The sequence below is a fragment of the Aquarana catesbeiana genome, linkage group LG07, assembly GCF_042186555.1.
Source record: "Aquarana catesbeiana isolate 2022-GZ linkage group LG07, ASM4218655v1, whole genome shotgun sequence".
NCBI lineage: Eukaryota > Metazoa > Chordata > Amphibia > Anura > Ranidae > Aquarana > Aquarana catesbeiana.
This window is the reverse complement of record NC_133330.1, coordinates 14444219-14469224: the sequence shown is the minus strand read 5'-3', so window position 1 is coordinate 14469224 and position 25006 is coordinate 14444219. Positions and strand designations below refer to the sequence as shown.

At 46.0% G+C, this 25006-nt stretch overlaps 1 protein-coding gene and 1 non-coding gene across 2 annotated transcripts in view; both read left to right on the top strand.

The window, feature by feature from the left end:
• Positions 1-25006, top strand: part of DCAF1 (DDB1 and CUL4 associated factor 1) — a 67478-nt gene that overhangs the window by 19823 nt on the left and 22649 nt on the right. Inside the window, 7 exon segments of the mRNA XM_073591639.1 lie at positions 536-673; positions 912-1382; positions 7563-7664; positions 7794-7952; positions 11054-11233; positions 20961-21170; positions 22919-23088. Coding sequence (XP_073447740.1) covers positions 536-673; positions 912-1382; positions 7563-7664; positions 7794-7952; positions 11054-11233; positions 20961-21170; positions 22919-23088 — 1430 coding nt within the window.
• On the top strand, positions 22431-22586 carry LOC141104040 (small nucleolar RNA SNORA62/SNORA6 family). Its single transcript, XR_012235427.1, has one exon. It is a non-coding gene; the product is annotated as a small nucleolar RNA SNORA62/SNORA6 family (small nucleolar RNA).

The following is a 25006-nucleotide window of genomic DNA, read 5'->3' as shown; positions in this document are numbered from 1 at the left end:
TGTCATGTTGCTAGGCAGAGCAGGGAAATGCCTTGTTTACATAGGCATCTCCCAGTTCTGCCACTCAATGACACGGTCAGGGAGTACGCGGCGGGCGCGCACGCGCCCACAATGCGCGATTTAAAGGGGACATACCTGTATGCCCATTTGCCCAGCCGTGCCATTGTGCTGATGTATATTGTCGTGCGCTGGTCGGCATGTGGTTTAATAACAAACATCTTATACTTGCCTGTTCTGTAATGGTTTTGCACAGAGCAGCCCCAATCCTCCTTTTCTGGGGTCCCCTGCCAGCGCTCCTGGCTCCTCCTGCTTTCAAGTACCCCCCCCCCCCAAGCAAGCAGCTTGCAAGTGGGAAGGAGCTTGCTCCTAAGCTGCACTGTGCGACTATTGCCACACGCAGTGCGGCTTGGCCTCCACTCCTCCTCCGACAGCAGCAGGAGCCAACGGGCTTGGGGGGTGGACTTGCTAAAAGTGTAAAAAAAAAAAGAGGTAAGGCCAGAGTTCAGGTTTAATCCTGTCTGCTTGTTGCCATTAGGAAGGAATCATGGAAAACCTCTTCAAGTGGGCTCGAGAAGCAGAACAGCCCCTGCGCACCTACGCCATAGGACTGCTGGGGGGAGCCATGGAGAACCAGGATATCGCTGCCAATTACCGTGATGAGAACTCGCAGTTGGTAAGGCCTGTGTGCAGATATTTGGGGGGTATTACTGGCAGTGATCTGCAAAGGAACTTTGGAGCTTGCCTTCAACTCCTTGTTGAGCCAAAATCCCATCATCCAGCTACATAATTAAAGCAGAATTCCAGCTGGGGTCATTCAGTTGAGATCTGGCGTGTTAATACACACCAGGATTCATATTTTCTCTATTTTTGTACCCATTTTTTTGTTCATCTCTCTGCTTTTCCATTCGCAGGTTGCTCTCGTTTTGCGCCGACTACACGAGCTCCAGTCTAAAGAAACCTGCCCCAGGCCGGACGTTCGCCGCCAAAGCCCCCGCAAGCCTCTAGGGGAGCCCCTCCTTCCTCTGGACGAGGAGGCCGTGGACATGGACTACGGCGAAAACATGGTGGACACCAGAGCTAAAGATGGGGACGCCGACCTCTCCTTCCAGACGGAGGTCTCTCCCAGACTGGGAATCCTCGTCAACTCCGACGGCACCGGACCGCCGCGGAGGACAAAAATGGATCTGGACAGCCACCGTAAGGTGAAGCAGAAGCTGTGCTTCTCGGAGGTGGAGCGAGCGCCCAGCGAATTGTCCAACAGCAGCTGGTCAGAGATGTCTCCCTGGGTCATAGGGACCAGTTATAGCCTGTCCCCTCTCACTCCGGGTATAGAACAAAGGCTCATCCTCCAGTACCTGACCCCGCTGGGAGAATATCAAGAGGTATGTGTAAGGCCACATCCTAAAAATGGGAGGGGAGTTTTTGGGTACTAAAAATATGAGGGTTCAAAGGTAAGTTATTGAGATGGATGGAAGGTCTCAAAGGGGTCGATTTACTAAAACTGGGGAGTACAAAATCTGGTGCAGCTCTGCATAGAAATCATGCGGCTTCCAGGTTTTATTGTTAAAGCTTCATTGAACAAGTTAGAAGCTGGTTACCATGCACAGCTGCACCAGGTTGCTCCAGTCTTATTAGCGACCATCTTAAGCTAAACCTTAATCTGCTTGACCTTCCCTGGCTCCTTCTTTCTCCCCTCATAAATATGCAAATTAGATTTTTTAAGGGGTATGGGAATTTTTTTTTTCTATTGTAGAATCATACTTACCTAGGTGGATACAGCATCAGTCCCCTGCCGTCTCTAAGACTGAGAACCGAGCGATCAAACGCTGCTGATCGGTCGGTTCTCACAGCTCCCTGAGCAGAGAGCTGGTGACGATCAGTCACCACTGTCTGCTTTGCCCCTCCAGTGCTCACTGGAGCTGTGGGGTGGGACTGAGAGGCTGAGCCGGGTGCCGGTCCAGCCATGTGGGCAGATCCCATCCATATGGTCGCCATCTTTCCCGAGCCTGGACCGGTGTTCTGTCAATTTCTCCAACCAATCAGAAACTCCAACCAATTAACTTCCGGTTTCTTTAAACCAGCAGTAATTGGAGTTTTTGAGAATTTCGTGGTTGAACACAACACCGGAAACCGAATAGTCTGGTACAGAAAGATTGAGCTGTTTTGACAGCACAGCGGCTATCGAGGACAAATTTGTTGCCGCCTCGGAGGCAGCCATTTTGTTGGCTAGTATCATAGCGGAGCAAGAATCTCCACTCATAATATCCTGCACCGGACTCTATTCGGTTGCCGGTGTTGTGTCCAACCATGTTTTTGTCAAAAAACGCCAATTGATTATGGTTTAAAGAAACAGGAAGAGAAGTGGTTGGAGTTTCTGATGGGTTGGAGAAATTTACAGAACACCGGCTCTGTGATGCTGAAAACGGGTCACAGGAGTGCAGAACTAACTGCACGCCTGTGAGCCACAGGAGAAGTACAGCCAAAGGAGCTTTGGCTGTACTTTTTTAACCACTTCAATACCGGGCACTTATACACCTTCCTGCTAGGGCTGCAACTAACGATTATTTTCATAATCGATTAATCGGCCGATTATTTTTTCGATTAATCGGATAAAATCATAAAAAAAACGTAATGTGCCATTTTTTTGTTTATTTAAAAGTAATGATGAAAAAACTGAGTGTTACACTCAAACTGCAGAATAACAAACGTTTAACGTTACACGACTTTGCAGTAGTACAAAAACAACAAATATTCTGAAAAGAGGTGAACTATAACTGTTCAAGAAACTTTGCGTTTGAATGTAAAAAAGTTAACATGTTAACATGCTCGGGGCTAAGGCTGGCTCTCTTTTTACAAACGATGTTGCCTGCAGCAGAAAAGAGGTGCTCTGATGGAGTGGAGGTGCCTGGGATGCACAAGAAGGATTTCGCAAGTTTTGCCAAAGTAGGATATTTATCTTGGTTACCCTTCCACCAATTCAAAGGGTTTCCCTCCTTTGGAAATGGCTTCTCAGCAAAATAAGCCTGCACTTCATTTCGGACTTGTGTGTGAATATCCTCCTCAAGTTGCCCCTCTTCCTCTTCAGTGCTGCCCCCAGACTCAAGGAGTATGCCAAGTAGAGAATGAGATGCTGTAGATGTTGAAGGCTCAGCAGCATCTCTAGTTACAGATGACGTGATGGTCATTTGCTGCTGCACCACCATCTCCCTTTTTAAAGCAAGCGCCTCCGTCTGTACTTTTGCCTGCACATTTATGATCTGTTCTGGTGATAAAAATTTTTGTCTTCTAAATCGTGGGTCCAGGGCAGAGGAAAGGATTACGGTGTTTGGGACGTCTTCAAGGATCCCCTTCCATCTGCTTTGAAGTTGGTCTGTTGCAGTGGCTTGGAAGCTCTTTAGCGGAGATGTTTCAAATGAAGCACCTTCATTGGACCGCAACAGCCCCTTTACCAGTGCAGGCACGGATGATAGGGTAACATATTCTTGGCCACTCATGAATACAGTGCAGCATTCAAAGGGCTTAAGAGCAGTGGAAAGTTCTTCAAGAATACTCCACTGGTCTGGTTTTAAGTCCAGATAATGTCTGCCCCTTTGTGTAACTGATGGGTCAGACAGAGTTGCAGTTACCGGCCACCTTTGTTCAATGAGTCGTTCAACCATATAGTAAGTGCTATTCCATCTTGTGCTTACATCTTGAAGAAGCTTGTGGTCAGATGTACCCATTTGTTTTTGTTTCTCCTTCAATTTGCTGCTGGCTAGCTCACTTTTTTTAAAATGTTCAACTAGTCCTCTTGCAGCACTAACGGCTCTCTCAATTCCGGAATTCTTTAACGCAGCACTGATCACCAGCTGCAAGGTGTGTCCAGTGCAGCGGATACTGGCCCAGCCATGCGTGTCCATCAGGATTTTCGCAGCAGCCACAATATTTGCACCATTGTCATGCACAATGGCAATTATTTTCTGAGCCGGAATTTCAAATTTTTCAGTGACTTCCTCCAACCATTCTGCAATATTTGCTGCTGTATGTCTGTCTTCCAGAGGCATGGTAGTGAGGCAGATAGAAATCATCTTCCAATCCTCCGCTATGTAGTGGCATGTAATGCCAAGGAAAGCCTCGGTCGCTATACTTGTCCATATGTCTGCAGTAATGGCGATTCTGCTTTCATTAGCGCTGATGGCATCCTTCACATTCTGAAATGCCTCCTGGTACTTTCTCTCCACTAGTTTGGTAAAATGGGTTCTTGATGGTAAAGTATATCCAGGGTTCAGTACACTGATCATGCTTCTAAATCCTCGGTCTTCAACCATGGATAGTGGCCGCATGTCAGTGACTATCATTTTCACGACAGAATCTGTAATAATTGCCGATTGTTGGGGAGTGCATGGACGATTTTGCTGCACAAACTCTGTCATGGTGCGCTGTTTCTTTCTGCAATGAAAAAGATAATATGAATTAGTATGCAGGAAAAACTATTTCTGTGTAACTCTATATATCATTTGGGTTTTAACTCACCGTCCTGATGTTTCGCCATCCTCTGTGAACCCCACGTGTTTCCGTTTCATGTGCTCGTTCATTGTTGTTGTGCTTCCGTGCCATGCAAGTTCCGTTTTGCAAAGTTTGCAGGTGACCACCTTCTTTGCAGCATTTAAATTAAAATGCTCCCATGCCTTTGAAGATTTGGGTCGCACACCTTTTTCTGAGGTCATTATGTCAGCAGCACCCTCTGCCATTTTTATAATGCGTTTTTTTTTTTTGCAGCTAAAAAAAAAAAGTGCAGACACAAAGTGCAATTAATATTATGTATTGTACAGTTTTATATAAATAAATGATTCTTCATTATTTATATGCACTGCTATTCCTCCCAGGAACACCAATGATGGGGCATTATTCTTCCCGGGAACAGCAATGATGGGGCATTATAACTCCCAGGAACACCAATGATGGGGCATTATTCTTCCCGGGAACAGCAATGATGGGGCATTATAACTCCCAGGAACAGCAATGATGGGGCATTATTCCTCCAGGGAACAGCAATGATGGGGTGTTAGTCCTCACGGGAACACTAATGATGGGGTACTATTCCTCCCAGGAACACCAATGATGGGGCACTATTTCTCCCGGGAACACCAATAAATGGGCACTATTCCTCCCAGGAACACCAATGATGGGGCACTATTCCTCCAGGAACACTAATGGTGGGACACTATTCCTCCCAGGAACACCAATAATGGGGCACTATTCCTCCCAGGAACACAAATGATGGGGCACTAATCCTCTGGGAACACCAATGATGGGGCACTATTTCTCCCGGGAACACCAATAAATGGGCACTATTCCTCCCAGGAACACCAATGATGGGGCACTATTCCTCCAGGAACACTAATGGTGGGACACTATTCCTCCCAGGAACACCAATAATGGGACACTATTCCTCCCAGGAACACCAATAATGGGACACTATTCCTCCCAGGAACACCAATAATGGGGCACTATTCCTCCCAGGAACACAAATGATGGGGCACTATTCCTCTGGGAACACCAATGATGGGGCACTATTTCTCCCGGGAACACCAATAAATGGGCACTATTCCTCCCAGGAACACCAATGATGGGGCACTATTCCTCCAGGAACACTAATGGTGGGACACTATTCCTCCGGGAACACCAATGAGGGGGCACTATTCCTCCGGGAACACCAATGAGGGGGCACTATTCCTCCGGGAACACCAATGATGGGGCACTATTCCTCATGGGAACACCAATGATGGGGCACTATTCCCCTCCCCCTCCCAGGAACACCAATGGGGCACTCTTCTCCCCCTTCCAGGAACAACAATAGGGCACTATTTCCCCCAATCCCAGGAAACAATTTGGGGCACTACTATTCTATCCACCCCCCCAGAACACCTATAAAGGCCCCCCCCCCCAGTAATACTAGGATGGGGTACTTGTCATAAACATTTATCATAATAAATGTACTGTGTATTTTACTTTAACTGTTGGCTAGTGCTACCTTCGTTTAAGTGTGCACTGTGCAGCTCGCCAGCTCAGCTCCCCTCACAGCTGCTTCTCGCCTCTCTGTTCCCTCGAGGCAGCAGCGGGCGGGGCTGAGAAGTTCAGTGAGGAGCTGACGTCAAAAGGGGGAGGCGCGGACGTGCCTCGTCATACGGCGGCGCCTACTAAACAGTAAGACGAACGGCGCGGACGTGCGGCGTCATACAGCGGCGCCTAGTAAACAGTAAGACGAGCGGCGCGGACGTGCGGCGTCACACAGCGGCGCCTTGTACACAGTCGGACAGGGGAGGTTTAAACGGACGGAAGGTGCGGAACAAGCGGATCAACTAATCGATAATGAAAATCGTTGACAACGATTTTCATTATCGATTATTATCGATAATATCGATTAATCGTTGCAGCCCTACTTCCTGCCCAGACCAATTTTCAGCTTTCAGCGCTGTCGCACTTTTAATGACAATTGCGCGGTCATGCTACACTGTACCCAAACTAAATTTTTATCATTTTGTTCCCACAAATAGAGATTTCTTTTGGTGGTATTTGATCCCTTCTGGGATTTTTATTTTCTGGTAAACAAATAAAAAAAAAAAAAAAAAGACTGAAAATTTTGAAAAAAAAAAAAAAAAAGTTTTTTGTTTGTGTTACGAAACTTTGTAAATAAGTTTTCTCCTTCACTGATGGGGACTAAGGCGGCACTGATGAGGTGACACTGATAGGTTGCACTGATGGGTACACATAGGTGGCTTGGTTTGGGTGCCCTCCATAGCCAGCTGCTTGCTGTGTGGGCACTCAACAGGAGGGAGGGGCCAGAAGCGCTGGCGAGGGACCTGAGAAGAGGAGGATCTGGTCTGCTCTGTGCAAAACCATTACACAGAGGATGTTTGTTTGACAGTGTCTGGTTCTCCTGTAGGTGGCAGTATATGACTTGTTTCCCTTACAGTTGGTTGTAAAAGGTTTTTTTATCTTGATGCATTCTCCTGCATTAAAGTGAAAAAAACCTTTCCCCCGAAATGCTTACTTGAGCCTAATCTCGGTTCAGCCTGTCTACAGCAGCGCTGCTCGCGGCCCCCCCCCCCGCCCTCTTCTTACAGGAGGCTCAACTCCTGTCAATCAAATTGTAAAGGTGTGTGGCAGGGCTTAGCCAGTCTGTGATTCAATAGACCCGCATAGTGCAGCTTGTGATCGAGTCTGCACAAGTGCCCCCATAGCAAGCGGCTTGCTTTGGTGGCACTCAGAGGAGGAGCCAGGAGCGCCGGCAGGGACCCCAGAAGAGGAGGTGATGAGGCTGCTCCATGCAATACCATTGCTCAGAGCAGGTATCACATGTTTATTTATAGAAATGTAAACCTTTTTATAATCCCTGTTATTGCAAGAAAAGGCGAGTATAAAAATACTACTACAATCTGTCTGCATCCTATCTGTTCATACCATTGTCATTTTACATCTGTGTAATGTATAAATGTAATATATAGGTATATAGCTCCCCACCACCAAGCCAGGGGCTGTTGCTGTATACTGATTTTTTGTGATGATGTTTCGTCTTCCAGCTGCTCCCCATCTTTATGCAGCTAGGCTCTCGCGAACTGATGATGCATTACATTGACTTGAAACGCACAAACGACGTTCTCCTCACCTTCGAAGCTCTCAAGGTAAGCGATTTTGTTGGAAGTGTCACGTTTTTGTTTTTTTTTTTTTTTTTTTTTCAGCCCCGGGCCTATGCATGTCTCACGGCAGTGTTGTGTTTTTTTTTTTTTTTTTTTTTTTCCTCTCCCGTGCAGCATCTGGCTTCTTTGCTCCTCCACAACAAGTTTGCCGCCGAGTTCGTCTCTCATGGCGGAGTGCAGAAATTGTTAGAAATTCCGCGCCCATCGATGGCGGCCACAGGGGTGTCCATGTGTCTCTACTACCTGTCCTACAACCAGGATGCTATGGAGCGGGTGAGTGCTTGAGAGGTTTGCTGCATGGGAATCCAGTATGACCCGCTGTTAGCCCAACTTAATGCGCACCTTCAGTCGTCGTGTTTTGTTTTTTTATTTTTTTTATTTTTTTTTTTTTTTTTTTTCAACTTTCCATCTATTTAAATCTTCTGCCCTTGTTGTTTTAACTTTGGATAGTAAAACATTTTTTTTCTGCCAGTAAATCCCTTATACAGCCCACTTCCTGTTTCTTGTCTGGTCATTAGCCTAGGCTTGTGACATCATGCACAGCTCCCTCTCTGGTGAGAGTTTGCCGGGAAGGGAGGGGGGATGGGTCATAAGAGGGCCAATTAGAGCTGCAGAGCTGGAGGTGTACCTCTGTGTAAATCCAGGAAGTGAACTGGCAGCAGCTTCAGCTGCCCACAGTTAGAATGGCTGCAGCCAGACTCAGTGGAGGGAGATTTCTGCAGCATGTTTGGCAAGTACAAAATCGCAGTATTATGCAAAGTGGTTGGAGGGAAGCTTTAGAATGGCTAAGGTGTTTTTGTTGCAAATTATTGCAGTTTCTCTTTAACTTTTTTGTGGCCAGAGGTCATTGAAAGCCAGTCAGATAGTATGTGTCAAAGTAAAACTATAGACAAAACTTTTTTTTTTCTTTTTTTTTTTTTTTTTTTTTTTTTTTTTTTTCATTCTGGATAGTGAGGGAGGGTTCTAACCTCTGTAAGGTTTATTTTTGCCATCTTTCTCCCATTGGGGAGATTTTCTTTCACTTCCACACAATCCCTGCAAATTTAGGGGGAATCCCTTGGGGGCCTCCAGGTCACCTGAACTAGTGACCCCATCAAAAGATTTCCCCTCTATTACTTTACTTTTCTAAGGCCAACCCAAAATTTGTGTTTTTTTTTTTTTTTTTTTCCTTTAATTACACCTTCAATGATAATGGTAAACAGGATCAATAGAAAAGATATATCCCCCTAAAGGGGGGTACAGATAGCAATACAAACCGACTTATGTCCTAATCCAACACCCTCCCCCTTCCCATCTATCCAAAGCTAAATAAAAAAGTTTTGCCCTTAGTTATACTCTAAGTTGTCGGTTAACCACTTCAGCTCCAGAAGGTTTTACCCCCCCCCCCCCCCCCCCACTTCATAACCAGGCCATTTTTTTGCTATTCTGCACTGCGATACTTTAACTGGCGATTGCGTGGTTTTGCAGCACTGTACCCCAGTAAAAATTTTTTAATATATTTATTATGAGAGCGCTTTCTGTTGGTGGTATTTGATCACCTCCTGGGGTTTTTATTTTTTATTATATAAAGGGGGGGGGGGGGGGCCATGTATATACTTTCAGTTTCTTTCTGGTCCGGTCATGTGATCCCCCGTTGTCAGTCAGCGGAGGCTGCATGGGAGAGGAGAAAGCGCTCGTTAACGATGATGTCACCCATAGGCCCTTTGGCCCATCCATTGTCTGTGCTCCCTCCTCTCCCATGCAGCCACCACTGACTGACTCGGGGAGCTGGATCACATGACCAGACCGAAGCAAGTTGAAAACGGGTAAGTATATACATCTCTATTACACAGATTAGTTAGGAGTGGGGAGGGAGCATATTACCCACTTGACCTCCGGAAGATTTACCCCCCCCCCCCTCCCCCCATGCCCTTTTTTTTGTTTAATAAATTTTATTAAAGAAAATAATTACAAAAATAAACAGTTATGTCACAAACTGGGTACAAATATTATGAGAAGCAAAGTCAATTTCAATGCTCGGATATATACAATGAGTGTCAAGAAGCCTGAGATATATTAAACAGTTCTGTATATTCAGAAAGGAGGATGAGAATCAATGTAGTAATTGAGTAGAAAAAGGAAAACCTTCCTTCAGAGTAAACATAGAAATCAAAGTGTAAGAACAAGATGAAAAACCTTGCATCAGTTAGATAAGAGAGATATAATGAAGCTAACAGAAAGCTTGAGATGCAGAAAACTTGATAATGGGAGAGGAAATGAAAAAGGAAAAAAAATAAGGGGGATAGTAAATAGGATAGAGGGTAAAATGAGAAGAAAGAGGATAAGGTGGGGTGTTGGCATACATGTGCAAAATGTTGAGTGATCGAAATTTTGTGACGATATAAAAGTAATAAATTTATGAGATTTGTACTATAATATCCTTATATGAGGAGGTGGACTGAAAATCCACCCAAGGAGCCCAGGTGGCTGAGTGTTTTTCTGAAGTCCCTTTGATATTATGGGTAATACTCTCCATGAGTTGAACTTCATCAACCTTCTGCAACCAGGTCCTAATAGACGGAATTGCTGCTTGGCCCCAGAAGGTGGGAATTAAGGCTTTGGCTGTGTTCAAAAGGTGAGGAATGAGTGAACGTTTATATGAGCCTATGGAGGTTGTAGAGGCATGAAAAAGGATAGTCCATGGGTCCATGGGTAGATTTACCTCCATAATCTGTGAAATCAGATTGCAGATGGCCATCCAGTAGGGGCGGATGAGTGGGCAAAACCACCAGATATGTGCATGAGTGGCTTCGTTCCCACAGTTCCTCCAGCATAATGGGGAACTGGCGGGGAACATTTGGTGAAGTCTAACGGGGGTGTAATGCCACCTAGTGAGTAGTTTATAATTGACCTCTGCCATCTTAGAAGCAAGGGAGGAAGTGTGAGCCAATTGTAAGACCCTGTCCTTTTGATTGTCTGAGATGGGGGAACCCAGGTCAGTCTCCCATTTTACCAAAAAGGGTGGAAACCCAGGATTTTGAAGGGCAATAATAGCTCTATAAAATAGAGAAATACTATGTAAGGGAGGGTCTTTTGGGTAGAATATTTCTTCTATTCGATTTAGATCTTGCAAACCTCTAAGCGGATGAGGGAGAGAGCTTAAGAAACATTGTAATTGATGGTATCTCCATTTGTCGATAAACGAGACAGGTTTGGGATCGATGATCAAATGTAATGGTTTAAGTGTATTGCCACGGAGGGCGTGATGTAATAAGAAAGGTTCTCTTGGTCTCCAAGATTGGAAACCGGGATCTAATCCCCCATGCCCTTTATGACCAGGCCATTTTTTGTTATACAGCACTGCGTTACTTTAACTGACGATTTTGCTTCTGTAGGTGTGTATGCATCCGCACAAAGTGCTCAGCGATGTTGTGAATTACACCCTGTGGCTCATGGAATGCTCCCACGCCTCCGGCTGCTGTCATGCCACCATGTTCTTCTCCATCTGCTTCTCCTTCCGAGCCGTGCTGGAGCTGTTCGACCACCAAGATGGCCTCCGACGACTGGTGAACCTGGTAAGTGCCGTGATGTGAAGGCTTTGTGTCCCTTGTAGAATTTCACAAAGCAAAAAAAAAAAAATAATTCTATATGGCCAGTTTATTAGAATAACAATAGACTTTAAATGTTGCTAATCTGGTCTGCCTTTTTTTTTTTTTCTTTTTTTGTGTGTTCATATGACCTCTCTTAACCACTTAAGGACCAGGCTTGTTTTTTAAACTTTGTTTACAAGTTAAAATCATTTATTTATTTTTTTTGTTGCTAGAAAATTACTTAAAACGCCCAAACTTTATTATTATTATTTATTTTCAAACGCTCTAGAGAATAAAATGGCAGTCGTTGCAATACTTTGAAAAAACTTTTTAAAGTATTTTACACTTGCTTTACACTTTTTTTGAAATAAAAAATAAGAAAACGGTTAAGTTAGCCAAATTTTTTTTTTCTATATTGTGAAAGATAATGTTACGCCGAGTAAATCGATGCCCAACATGTCATGCTTCAAAATCGCGCACGCTCATGGAATGGCGACAAACTTTCGTACTTAAAAATCTCCATAGGCGACATTTAAAAATTTCTACAAGTTACCAGTTTTAAATTACAGAGGAGGTCTAGTGCTAGAATTATTGCTCTCGCTCTAACGATCATGGCGATACCTCACGTGTGGTTTGAACACCGTTTACATATGTGGGCGTGACTGCGTGCAAGCGCAGAGGGACGGGGGAGCTCGAATTATTATTATTATTATTATATTTTTCCCCTTTCGTCTTTCAGGACAGCCACCATGAGAGATAGTCTCCTCCTCTTCCTCTTAGGAAACACTGCGCCAGCCCATAAATTCTCACTTCCCCCTGCCAGACCTCAGTATTAGTGTTTCCTCCGGTGGGGAGACACTGTGCAAGGAACCAGGCTTTTCAGTCAGGGGACTGTGGCTGTTATTTGTTTTTTTGAGCCTGTAAATGGGAGCAGGGGCTTCCTATGGGCATGGGGGGGACTTACCCCTCGATTCGGTGGCCACCACTTCCTAGCTGAGCGCAGCTTCAGGCTGTGGGGGTTCCCTATCGCGGTCACAGGGCTGCAGCAGGCTGGCGTCCGCCCTTCCTGTATACTTTACAGGCCGCTCTCTTTTTGGAACTAGGCGGGCCGGACGACGGGCGACGTCATTTCCGGCGGAAGGGCGGGGGCTTGCCTTTGACCCGCGGCTTCCGGTTCCGGGTCGCAGGGCTGATAGGGAAGCCAGGCACAGGCTGGAGACGAGTCTGGGACGCGCACAGGCAGCGTTGGACTCGGTAGTAGCAACCACCTGCAAGTCATGTCGGAAGCGGATGCTCAACCAACGGACACTACCTCCAGCCTTCCTAAGGTAAGAGTGCCTTGGGGAAAAGTACTCTTTACCTAGGATTGTCCCTCCATGTATGGTTCCTGTCATGGGGGGGCAGATACCCTGGGTGGTCAGGGGAGGGAGGCTCAGATCCCCATAGATGAAGGAGGGTCTAGTGCACTCCCAGGGTTGTATCCTTGTTTTTTTTTTTTTAAAAAAGAAAAAAAAAAAAAAAAAAAAAAAGTGACAAAAATGTTTGTTTTTCCTTTCTTGTATTTCAGAAAGCTACAGAAAAATCTAAGTCTACCCATAGCTCTAAGAGGAGGTGTGCCTCTTGCAGGGACACATTAGGGGAGGCATGGACAAAGGTCTTGTGTAGGGAGTGCATAGACTCCCTTGTTAAGGAGAGGGACTCTGAACAGGAGTCAGGACTTGCAGCCTCAGTTAAGGAGCTCTCGTCCACCTTTTCTTCATTTAAGGCCTTATTTGAAAGGTTTCAACCTCCCATTAGTCCAGCTCCCCAGGATACAACCCCGCCTCAGGCGCAGGGCTCTGCTCCTGCCCAACCTGCAACTTCAGTTAGGGCAGAGGAAGCTCCAGGGCCTTCCGGAGTGGAACTAAGACAGCCAGATAGTTCCTCCTCCGATTCCCAGGATGGTTCAGAGGGGGAGGACCAGGACGGGGAGTCCAGGAGATCCTCCAGATATAAATTATCCCTAGAAGAGGTAGAGGACCTCTTAGGGGCTATTTATACAACCCTCGGTATTCAGGAGGACAGGAAACCCCTGACCCTTCATGACCAGATGTACAGAGGCTTGGGGGAACAAAAGAGAGGTTTTTCCAGTTCATGAAGTACTGGTTGAAACTATCAAAAAGGAGTGGCAGGATCCCGAAAGGAAATCCTTTTTTTCTAGATCCTTAAAGAGGAGATTTCCGTTTTCGGATGATCCTACATCTATCTGGAATAAAAATCCCAAGTTAGATGCTGCTTTCTCCCAGGTTTCCAGACACACTGACCTGGCTTTTGAGGACATGGGGGCCCTGGTGGATGTCATGGATAAGAGAATAGACTCTCTCCTTAAAAAGACGTGGGATTCAACAATTGGTAACTTGAAACCTGAGTTGGCTGTCACAGTAGTGGCTCGCAATCTGGAGCACTGGCTCTCTAAGATTCAAGAGCATATTGAGGCTGGAACGGCAAAAGAAACCATTCTGTCTTCTTTCCCTACGATTCTGCGGGGTATCGCCTACATAGCTGATGCCTCGGCAGAGTCAGTACGTATGACGGCCAGATCAGCGGCTCTGGCCAATTCGGCCAGGAGAGCCCTCTGGCTAAAAACCTGGCCGGGCGATAGCGCCTCTAAAGTCAAATTGTGCGGCATACCGTTAACGGGAGACCTTCTCTTCGGCCCAGGCTTAGAGACTGTCTTAGACCGCACAGCAGACAGGAAGAAATCCTTCCCGGTTAAGCGGAAAACCCCTGCACCTACAAAGAAGGGGTTTCGTCCGCAAAAGCGTAAAGAGACTCCAAAGCCGGAAGGGCAAAGGAAGTTCTGGGGTCAGAAAGGCAAGGGCAGAGGAGGGGCGATTTTTCGCCCTCCTGAACAGCCCCGTAAAAGTCAATGACTCCCCAACCATGGTGGGGGGAAGATTGGGGGCCTTCCTCCCACAGTGGGAGGCAATATCCCCCAATCGCTTTATCCTAGGGATTATAAGAAGGGGGTACCATATCGATTTCACAAATCTTCCTCCTCGGAGATTTTTGGTCACGCACCTACCCAGGTGTACGGCAAAAGCCGAGGCTCTGTTGGAAGCATTAAGAGATCTGGTAGATCAGAATGTGGTTCTAAAAGTTCCAAAAGCCGAGGAGGGAGAGGGGTTTTATTCACACATCTTCGTAGTGAAGAAACACACAGGGAAATTCAGACTGATTCTGAATCTAAAGCCCCTGAACAAGTCAGTGACATACAGGAGATTCCGTATGGAAACAATTTTCACGGTGAGAACACTGTTGCCCCGCAACTGCTTTATGGTATCCCTGGACCTAAAGGACGCATATCTACACGTTCCCATAGCAGAAGCCTCACAGAGGTTTCTCCGGCTAGCGGTAGATCTAGGTGGAACAACGGTACATCTACAGTTTCAGGCGCTGCCTTTCGGGCTATCCTCCTCGCCCCGCATCTTCACCAAGGTCTTGGCGGAGGTGATGGCCTTTCTTCGGCTCCAGGGAATATCAGTGATAGCATACCTGGACGACCTGCTCCTGTTTGCAGCGTGTCCACTGCAGTTAGTCAGGGATCTAGAACTTACAAGAAGAGTTCTTACAGGTCTAGGGTGGCTAATGAACTTGGAGAAATCCAGTTTGATTCCCTCCCAGCGCATTACCTACTTGGGCTACCAGTTGGACTCAACACTACTGAGAGTGTTTCTTCCAACAGAAAAAATACTAAAGCTGGACAGGGCAGTGGCTGGTCTCCAGTGCAGCAGTCGGGTCTCCATAAGAGTTCTGATGTCGGCCCTGGGTCTTTTGACCGCGACCCTCCCAGCAGTGCAATGGGCAGGTCTGCACTTTCGTCCCTTACAGTCCTTTGTCCTAAGGGTGTGGGATCACAGCCAGAGAAATCTGGATGCCTTGGTTCAGGTCCCATCCCAAGTAAAGAGATCCCTCTGGTGGTGGAGGAGGGTCTCAAACTTGTCGCAGGGTCGTCTGTGGTTCATCCCAGTCTCTCAGGTGGTAACCACAGACGCAAGCGGCAGAGGTTGGGGGCGCATCTGGGTTCCCTTGTAGCACAGGACACCTGGGAGGGAAACGAACTCAGAAGGTCGTCCAATTGGAAGGAGCTGAAGGCAATCGGGCTAGCACTCAGGTTCTTCAAAAAGGAGCTACAGGGCCACCATGTACAGGTGCAGTCGGACAACTCGTCCGCCGTAGCTTATGTGAACAAGCAGGGAGGCACAAAGAGCGGAGTACTGCTGGCATTGGCATCAGACATTCTGAGCTGGGCCGAGACTCACACTCTCTCACTCTCAGCAGTCTACCTGAGAGGAGAAAAGAATGTGATAGCAGACTTTCTCAGCCGAACCAAGCTGAGAGAGGGCGACTGGATCCTCAACCAGGAGGTTTTCAATCTCATCTCAGAGAAGTGGGGTCCTCCAGAGGTAGATCTGTTCGCGTCAAGAAACAGCGCGAAAACCCCTTGTTTTTTCTCCCTAAACAGAGGGGAGGGAGCACGAGGGGTCGACGCATTGATCCAGGACTGGCATTTCAGAATCTGCTATGCCTTCCCGCCCCCAGCGTTATTACCAGCAGTTCTCAGGAAGTTTCAGATGGAAAACACGTCCCTGATTCTGGTAGCACCACATTGGCCAAAGAGGGCTTGGTTCTCAGTACTCAAGCAGCTAGCGGTCGAACCTCCCTTATTCCTGCCACCTCGAGAGGATCTCCTCTCACAGGGCCCAGTCCTCTGTCCACAGGTTCACCAATGGCAGTTAGCGGCCTGGCTACTGAGGAGGGTATGCTGAGAGCTAGGGGTTTTTCTGAGAAATTAATCTCCACCCTCCTCAATAGCAGGAAGAAGGAAACACGCCAGATATATAAAAAAATCTGGGTACGTTTCAATAAATGGTGTGCAGAAGGCTCCCTTGCGGTACATAGTCCCACAGCTGTGTGGGAATTCCTTCAGTGCGGGGCAGACAGGGGTTTATCCATAAGTACCCTTAAAGGTCAGGTGTCAGCACTTAGTGCTTATTTAGAGAAACATCTGGCCACCAACCCCTGGGTGGTCAGATTCTTTAAGGCTCTGTCTAGACAAAGACCGGTTCAAGGTCCTCCCTTTCCCAAGTGGGACCTATCGTTAGTTTTGCAGGGCCTGACGGGAATCCCCTTTGAACCTTTAGAGGAATGTCTACTAAAGGATCTTACGTTAAAAACAGTTTTTTTGGTAGCAGTGACAACTGCCAGGAGAGTCAGCGAGATTGAGGCCTTATCTGTTAGACCTCCTTTTTGCGTTATTTTTCCAGATCGGATCATCTTTAAGACCGATCCAGCATTTTTACCTAAGGTTGCTTCTGGTTTCCACAGAAGTCAGGAGGTAGTTTTACCCTCATTTTGTCCCAACCCCTCGGGGGAAAGGGAATTAAAATTTCATTCTTTGGATGTAAGGAGATGTATCCTTAGATACCTAGAGCTGACCAAGATGTTTAGAAAGTCAGACTCTTTATTTGTTTTGTTTTCTGGGGCCAGAAAAGGATGCAAAGCGTCTCGACGCACTATTGCCAGATGGCTCAGAGTAGCCATTGGCCAGGCCTATACATTGGCAGGGAAAGAAATCCCAATGGGTATAAGAGCACACTCTACTAGAGCTATGGCAGCTTCGCAGGCAGAAAGGGCTGGAGCAACGCCAGAGCAAATATGCAGGGCTGCAACATGGTCCAGCTACTCCACTTTTGTAAAGCACTACAGAGTGGACCTGGTGTCGGCTAGTGAGCAAGCCTTTGGGCGAAAGGTATTGCAAGCGGTAGTCCCACCCTAAACTGGTAAGTGCTCGTTTATCCTCTCATGGTGGCTGTCCTGAAAGACGAAAGGGGAAAATTGGAGTTACGTACCGGTAACGTCTTTTCCAGTAGTCTTTCAGGACAGCCCTAGTTACCCACCCGAAATTTTTGGGGGGGTCTTACAAAAGACCAGAACGCAGCATGATAATGATATGGAATAGTATGTTATTGTGTTCTTGTGTCTCCCCAGCTGACCGGAGGTAATCTCGGAATATACTGAGGTCTGGCAGGGGGAAGTGAGAATTTATGGGCTGGCGCAGTGTTTCCTAAGAGGAAGAGGAGGAGACTATCTCTCATGGTGGCTGTCCTGAAAGACTACTGGAAAAGACGTTACCGGTACGTAACTCCAATTTTTTTTTCTTTTTCTTTTTCCTTTTCTTATTTATTTTACTTTTTTTAGTTTTACAGTCTTTAAAAAAAAAGTGATCACTTTTATTATTACAAGGAATGTAAACATTCCATGTAATAGAAATAAGCAGGACAGGGCCTCTTTAATGTGAGATCTGAGGTCAAAAAGACCTCAGATCTTTCATTTTAGATTTAAAAGCAATTAAAGTCTTTAACCACTTCAGCCCTGGAAGGATTTGCCCCCTTAATGACCAGGCCATTTTTTGTGATATGGCACTGTGACGCTTTAACTGACAATTGGACGGTCGTGCGACGCTGTACCCAAACAAAATGTCGTTTTTTGTTTTTTTTTCCACCAATAGAGCTTTCTTTTGGTGGTATTTGATGACCTCTGTGGTTTTTATTTTTGTTTTATAGCGCAAAAGAGCGACAATTTTGAAAAAAAAATGATTTTATTTTTTTTTTCTATAATACATATCCAAAAAAAATATAAAATAAAAAATGTATTCATCAGTTTAGGCCGATAAGTATTCTTCTACATATTTTTTTGGTAAAAGAAAAATTACAATAGGCGTATATAGGTTTGCGCAAAAGTTATCGTGTCTGCAAACTATGGGATAGATTTAGAAATTTGTGTATTGAATTTTTCTTTTTTATTATTGTTTTTCCTAGTAGTGGCGGTGAGCTGTGCTTTTTAGCGGGACTGCGACGTTCCGCTGGAAAAATCTGACCCCAAATGACACTTTTCAGGGGACCAGTGACATTATTATTGCGTTGATCAGTGCTATAAAAATGCATTGATCAATATAAAAATGACACTGGTAGGGAAGGGGTTAACACTAGGGGGGTGATCAAAGGGTCAACTATGTTCCCTGGGTGTGTTCTAACTGTAGGGGGGATGGGTTAGCACTATCAGGGGCATGATGGAGATCACTGGGAACAGTAGATCTGTCATGTGTTCTGGCAGAATAGGGAATCTCCTTGTTTTACATAGGCAGTTCCCCGTTCTGCCTCTCCTCATCGCGGGTCGCTGGCGGACATTGAGTCAGCCCGAGCAAGAGCGCGCCGCCCCCAACTGCGCCTGCGCAAGCTGCCGTACAGGTACGGCGAATCGCGCAGGAGAGCCGACCTGCCACAGTATATCTGCGTGAGCTGGTCGGCTAGTGGTTGAAACAAATAAATAAAAAAAATTCCCATTAAGACCATTGGGTGGAAGTGACGTTTGACGTCGCTTCCGTCATCCAATGGTATGGAGTCGAGTGGGGGGGGCCTCACTCGACTTCCTGCCTCTCAGGGGAGAGGATTGGATCGTCTCCGCTGCTGCTGACAAATCCAGTAAGCGGCGGAGACGACCGGAGCGAGGAGAGGAGTCGGGAGGGGGGGGCCACCTCTCCTACCGTCGATAAGTGATCTCGCCTTGGAGACCACTTTTATCTGAAAGCAGACCGCCCGCCGTTTTTTAAAAATATTTAGTGTCAAAGTACTGACATATAACGACAGAGGGCAGTCTGGAAGTGGTTAAAGTGGCTCTAAAGGCTGAAGGATTTTTTTTTTTTTTTTTCTTGCATTCTATGCATGAGTGTAAAAAACTTTGAGTGTGCAGCCCCCCCTAACACTTGCCCGATCGCGATCCAGCGATGTGTGCACGAGAGCTCCTGCTCTCCCAGGTCTTCGCTTCCTCTTCTTTGGCTGAGACAGAACAGCGGGACTCTGGCTCCTGCTGCTGTCATTCACAGCCAGTGAGGAGGGGGGTGGGGCCGAGATGCGCACGCTGTGTCTTATGGACACACAGAGGCAGCTCGGGAGTGAGCACACACGAGTGCCCCCCAGAACAAGCAGCTTACTCTGGGGGCGCACAACAGGGAGGAGGAGGAGGAGCACTGGTGGGGGGGACTCGAGAAGGAGCATCGAGTATGCTCTGTGCAAAGGTAGGTATGACAAGTTTATTATTTTGAAGACAAAAAAATCTGAACCCTTTTTTTTTTTTTTTTTTTTTTTTTTTAATTTAGTATCACCAATTTTTTAAATCTGACCTCCCCTTCAGTCTTGCACAGTTGTAGCGGCTCCTCTCCTGGACTGAAACGACTTCCTCTCATTTCACCGCACACTGTGAGCTTCTCACCATGTGCATTAGAAACTGCAGCAAGTCAGAGCCCCGCCCCTATTTCCTGGCTGGAGGACGTCCAGCATCCTCTAGCTGCTTCCTCCCCAGCCTGATTGCCTGTGGGCCGCCTCTTTAATTTTATGTTCATTATTAGAGCTGCATGATTAATCGCTAAGAATCTAAATCGCAATCTTTTTCCCTTCCCGATCTTCAAAACAGCTTGTCAGGATTCTTTCTAACAAGTGCAGAGAGCACAGCTGGGGAAAAAAAAAAAATCCAGGCAGCCTGCCAAGTTTTATCACAACACACAAATAAGTAGAAACAAGTCTTTTTGTTCTTTTCTCAAAGGAAAAAACCTCAGGTGTAAAGTGAGGGAAGTTTCACTATTTAACCACTTGACCACCGGGCACTTAAACCCCCTTCCTAACCAGATCAATTTTCAGCTTTCGGTGCTCTCACACTTTGAATGACAATTACTCAGTCATGCTACACTGTACCCATATGAAATGTTTGTCCTTTTTTTCACACAAATAGAGCTTTCTTTTGGTGGTATTTAATCACCGCTGGGTTTTTTATTTTTTGCGCTATAAATCAAAAGCCTGAAAATTCGATAAAAAAAAAAAAAAATTCTTTTTCTGTTAAAAATTTATTGGCAGAGTGATGCTGATTATTGACATTGAGCAGCGCTGTGGGCACTACACATCCAGCCCACAGCGCTGCTGCCATCTCTCCCCCTCTCCCCTCACATTGTACCGATCGGTACATAGAGGGGAGGGAGGAACCGGCGTCATGACGTGGCGCCGGTTTGTTTACAAGTGATCGCTCTGTCATTTGACGGAACGATCACGTGGTAAACGGCCGCGATCAGCGGCTATTTACCGTGATGCGCCGGGTCCGGATGTTCCCGGTTGTGTGCCCCAGACGTCCACCCAGAATAAGCCGACCGCGCTGTAGCTGTCTTTCGGCTATGGCCCAGTCGGCAAGTGGTTAAAGACCAAACCTTTTCTGACATTTTTGTTGCTTACAAGTAAAAATCATTATTTTCTGCTAGAAAATTACTTGGGACACCCAAACATGATTTTTTTTTTTTTTTTTTGCACAGACCCTAGAGAATAAAATGGTGGTTGCAATATTTTATGTTGCATCGTATTTGCGCAGCAGTTTTTCAAACGCTATTTTTTTTATTTATTTTTTTTTAAAAATACATTTTAATGAATTTAAAAAAAAACTAAACAGTAAAGTTAGCCCAATTATTTATTTTTTTTGTATAATGTGAAAGAAGATGTGACACCGTGAGAATCGTGATCGTCTAAGCAAAAAAAATCGTGATTCTCATTTTAGCCAGAATCGTGCAGCTCTATTTAATATTTATGATCACAGCAGGCAATCTGTAAATTACCACTATAACTTTTATTTTCAGATCAGCACTCTAGAAATCTTAAATTTGGAAGACCAGGGAGCTCTGCTGAGCGATGATGAAATTTTCGCAAGTCGCCAAACGGGGAAGCACACGTGCATGGCGCTGCGACGATACTTTGAGGCGCATTTAGCCATCAAGGTGGAGCAGGTCAAGCAATCTCTGCAGCGGACAGAAGGGGGACTTCCAATACATCCTCCTCCTCCCTACAAGGTGAGTGCTGGAAAGAGACTGGCTTCTGTATTTTGAGGGCTTTCGTTCGAGCGATCTTGTCGGATTTAATAAAGATTGAGACAAAGGTTCTCCAAATGACTGCTCTCCGGCTGTTGCGGAACTCGTGCCCCATGAGGCGTTGTAAAACTGACGTTCACAGGCATGACTAGGCATGATGGGAGTTGTAGTTCTTGAACTGAAGGGCCGTACTTTGGAGACACCTGCTCTGGAGCCTCTGCTCTTGCAAAGTGCACAGTCTATTTACCTTTAGTAAATCAACCCCAGTGTCTTACCTCCTCTCTGTTTCCTGTAATAAGATGTATTATACTGCCCTCACTGGTGTCCTGTGTCTCCTAAGGCGGTGTGCATGTCAGTCTCCTTAGGCGAATAACGTGAATTGGGAGGCGGGGCCAGACATTTAAAAAACAAAAACAAAAAAAAAAAACATACATTACGTACAGAGTATGGAAAGGAGTGGTGGAGAAGGAGGGAAGTGGCAGATTTTGAATGTTAAAGAGCCTTAAAGCAGACCTGCACCCTTTTCTGATAGTGTCAGATGCCTGCGGTTCCATCTTTTGACCCCCGACATCAATACAGGACTTGGGCAGTGATGTTAGGGGGTCAAATGATGGAGCCACAATACATGATTGGGGACACCCAAGCTCCAATCATCATCTCACCACTGGACTATGAGGTCCCTGTACTCCAATGGCCTCCACATTCACCACATCTCATCCAATAGAGAACCTTTTGGGACGTGGTGGAATGAGAGATTGGCACCATGGATGTGCAGCCGACAAATCGGCAGCAACTGCGTGATGTTATCATGTCGCTATGGAGCAAAATCTCTGAGGAACGTTTCCAACACCTTGTATCTAGGCCACCAAGAATGAAGGCAAAAGGGGGTCCAACCCGCTACTAGCGAGGTGTACCTAATAATAAAGTGGCCGGTGAGTGTAAATCTCAATAAATATATTGCTCTATTGCTTGGGCTCCAGCAGGAGACTCTCCACATGGCGTTTGTCGCTTTTTCCTCATCGTAGCTTCAGGGGGGGGGGGGCGATTAACAAATGTCCGGAGGACTGAATGTCCCGCAAATGAAAGAGAAAGATGTCCTCAATTTCCTGGCTGCAGGAACGCACTTCGGTGGCACTAACCCCAACTTTTTTTCAAATGGAAGCAGTATATCTACTAAAGGAAAAGTGATGGGAATACGAAATGTTGTCCATTTTACTAAAAGCCATTAGTGTTTACTATTGTACAGCACGCTGTTAAAGCTCTGAGATTAGGCTGAGTTTCAGCCAATGAACTCTAGAGTGTCGGAAGCGTGCAACAGTAACATGACGAGATTTTCGCTAACACCGCCAGAGCTTTCTGCTCAATGATCGGAGTTTGATAGTGATCTGCGTCACATTCAGAATAAAAAAGTGTGTGTATATATATGTGTGTGTATATGTATATATGTAATATGTGTGTGTGTGTGTGTGTGTATGTGTGTATGTGTATATATATATATATATATATATATATATATATATATATATATATATATATATATACATATATACACAAAAGGGATCTCTTTGTGTGTGTGTGTGTATATAAATATATATATAATAATATACACATCACACACACATAATATACACACACACACATTGTAGATCCCTTTTTCTTAAACCTAGTTTTTGTCGGTGAAGTATGTTGTTTGTCTGCATTGTGATGATCCCTTTTTGTCCTCCCCACAGGCCTGCACATACACCCGGGAGCAGATTGTCGAGATGATGGAATATCTTATAGAGTTTGGACCCTCTCAGCTGTACTGGGAGCCGGCTGAAGTGTTCCTGAAACTTTCCTGCGTCCAGCTGCTTCTGCAGCTCATCTCCATCGCCTGCAGCTGGAAGACTTATTACGCCAGGTGAGTGCAGACCACAAGATACCTGCGAGCAATCCCAAAAAAAAAGCCTTCCTTTCCCTAATCTTCTTTCTAGACTACACCTGGAGAGGGAGCATAGCTCCACCCACTTACCCTGGAAACATTACGATACCAAAGCTTTAAAAGGGGGTGGATACTTCTTTCATGGCCTCAGTTATTGTGTTTCCTCCGACCATGGTGAGAGCAATGCAAAGCAACCAGAGTCGCGCTACTTTCCCCCACAGGTGCTGGGGTTGTAATAACTAGACACGTGCAATTCGTTTTTGTTCCGAATTCGTTGTTTAAAGCGGAGTTCCGCCAATTTTGTTTATTTTTAAAGTCAGCAGCTACAAATACTGCATCTGCTGACTTTTAAAATATGGACACTTCCCTGTCCAGGGCGCCCGCAATATCGGCACCCGAAGCCGATCTGTCCCTCGGCTCTCAGGTGCTGCCCTTCGGTAAGGGAATCGGGAAGTGAAGCCTCGTGGCTTCACTTCCTGGTTCCCTACTGCGTATGCGCGACTCGCGCTGCGCTATCCCACTGGTCCCTGCTGTTTTCTGGGACCTGTGTGTCTCTCAGAAGACGGCGCGGGGGGGAAGGTTGGGCGGAGAAGGCGCCGAAAGTGGCGTAGATACCCGTGGGTGGCTCTGGTATCTATGCCCGGAAGTGGGAGCAAAATACCTGTATTACACGGGTATCTGCTCCCCCCGTAAGGTGCCAAATGTGACACCGGAGGGGGGGTGGATTCTGAAAAGCGGAAGTTCCATTTTTGTGTGGAACTCCGCTATAAGTCATTTCGACAAATTGGTTAATGCGGAAATATCCGAATTGCAGAATCTTCGAATTTCTGCGTTTGATCCAAATATTCAGAAATATAAAAATTCCAACGTTGGAAATTCGAAAATAAGAATGAAAGGCCAAAAATCAGAAAAAATTTGGCTGTTGAACGTAACGAATACGAATTTTTCTGAAGTTACGAATTATCTGAAATAAACAATGCCGTATCTAAACGAGTGGAACGTAGCGAATTAATAATAATAATAACTTTTTATTAATTCGCTCTGTTCCATTTGTTTAGATGCGGCATTCGTTAATACGGATAATTCGTAACTTCGGATAAATTTGTTTTCGTTCTGTTCACTAACAGCCAACTTTGAAAGCAAATTTTAATTGTTTTGAATTTTCAAATTTACGATTTACTAATTCGCGAATTTCCGAAACAAAACAAATGACACAAAAACAAGTTTTTCAGCAGTGCACATGTCTAGTAATGCCATTCTTTTATTTTTTATTTTTTCCTTTCTTTTGTTTTGTGACCATCACAGCAACTACCTTACACCCCACCCCCCGTCAGGTGGGACGTGCTCCGGGGGCCTTCTCTCCCTTCCAGCTTGGTGACAGTATTTGTCTGCTTGGGGCGGGGTAGGGCTGTGCGGACCAGGCTGTTTGTTTGCTGGTGGTCTCTGGGCTTCTGCCCTCCCCTGGTGACGTCACATCCAGGGAGGCGGGACTTCCAGCAAGGCGCACTGTTTCAATTTCTGCCTGCTACAGTGAAGAAATAAGGGGCGGGTACTTCCTGTTGCTTCTGCTTCCACTCCTCGCCGCAGCAGGATAACCAGAAGAGTTAAAAAATCGCCTCATAGTCTCCGCTGTGCTCTCTGCAAGATGGAATGGGCAGAAGCAGCGGCGGGAGCAGGCACCCCACAAGCACCATTCAGGCCCAGGTAAGGAGGTGTGTGGTTCTACTCCTTATACACCAGAGCCTAAGTTTGCATCAACCTAAATACAGTATAGCCGAAATACATCCTCTGCCCAGTGCCCCACCTCACAGGCCCTATTATAGTGCTTGGATTAGTGAAGCTGAACCTGTCCATACTCTCTGCAAATAAAGTAAATGCTCCACATTTTGCATGCAGT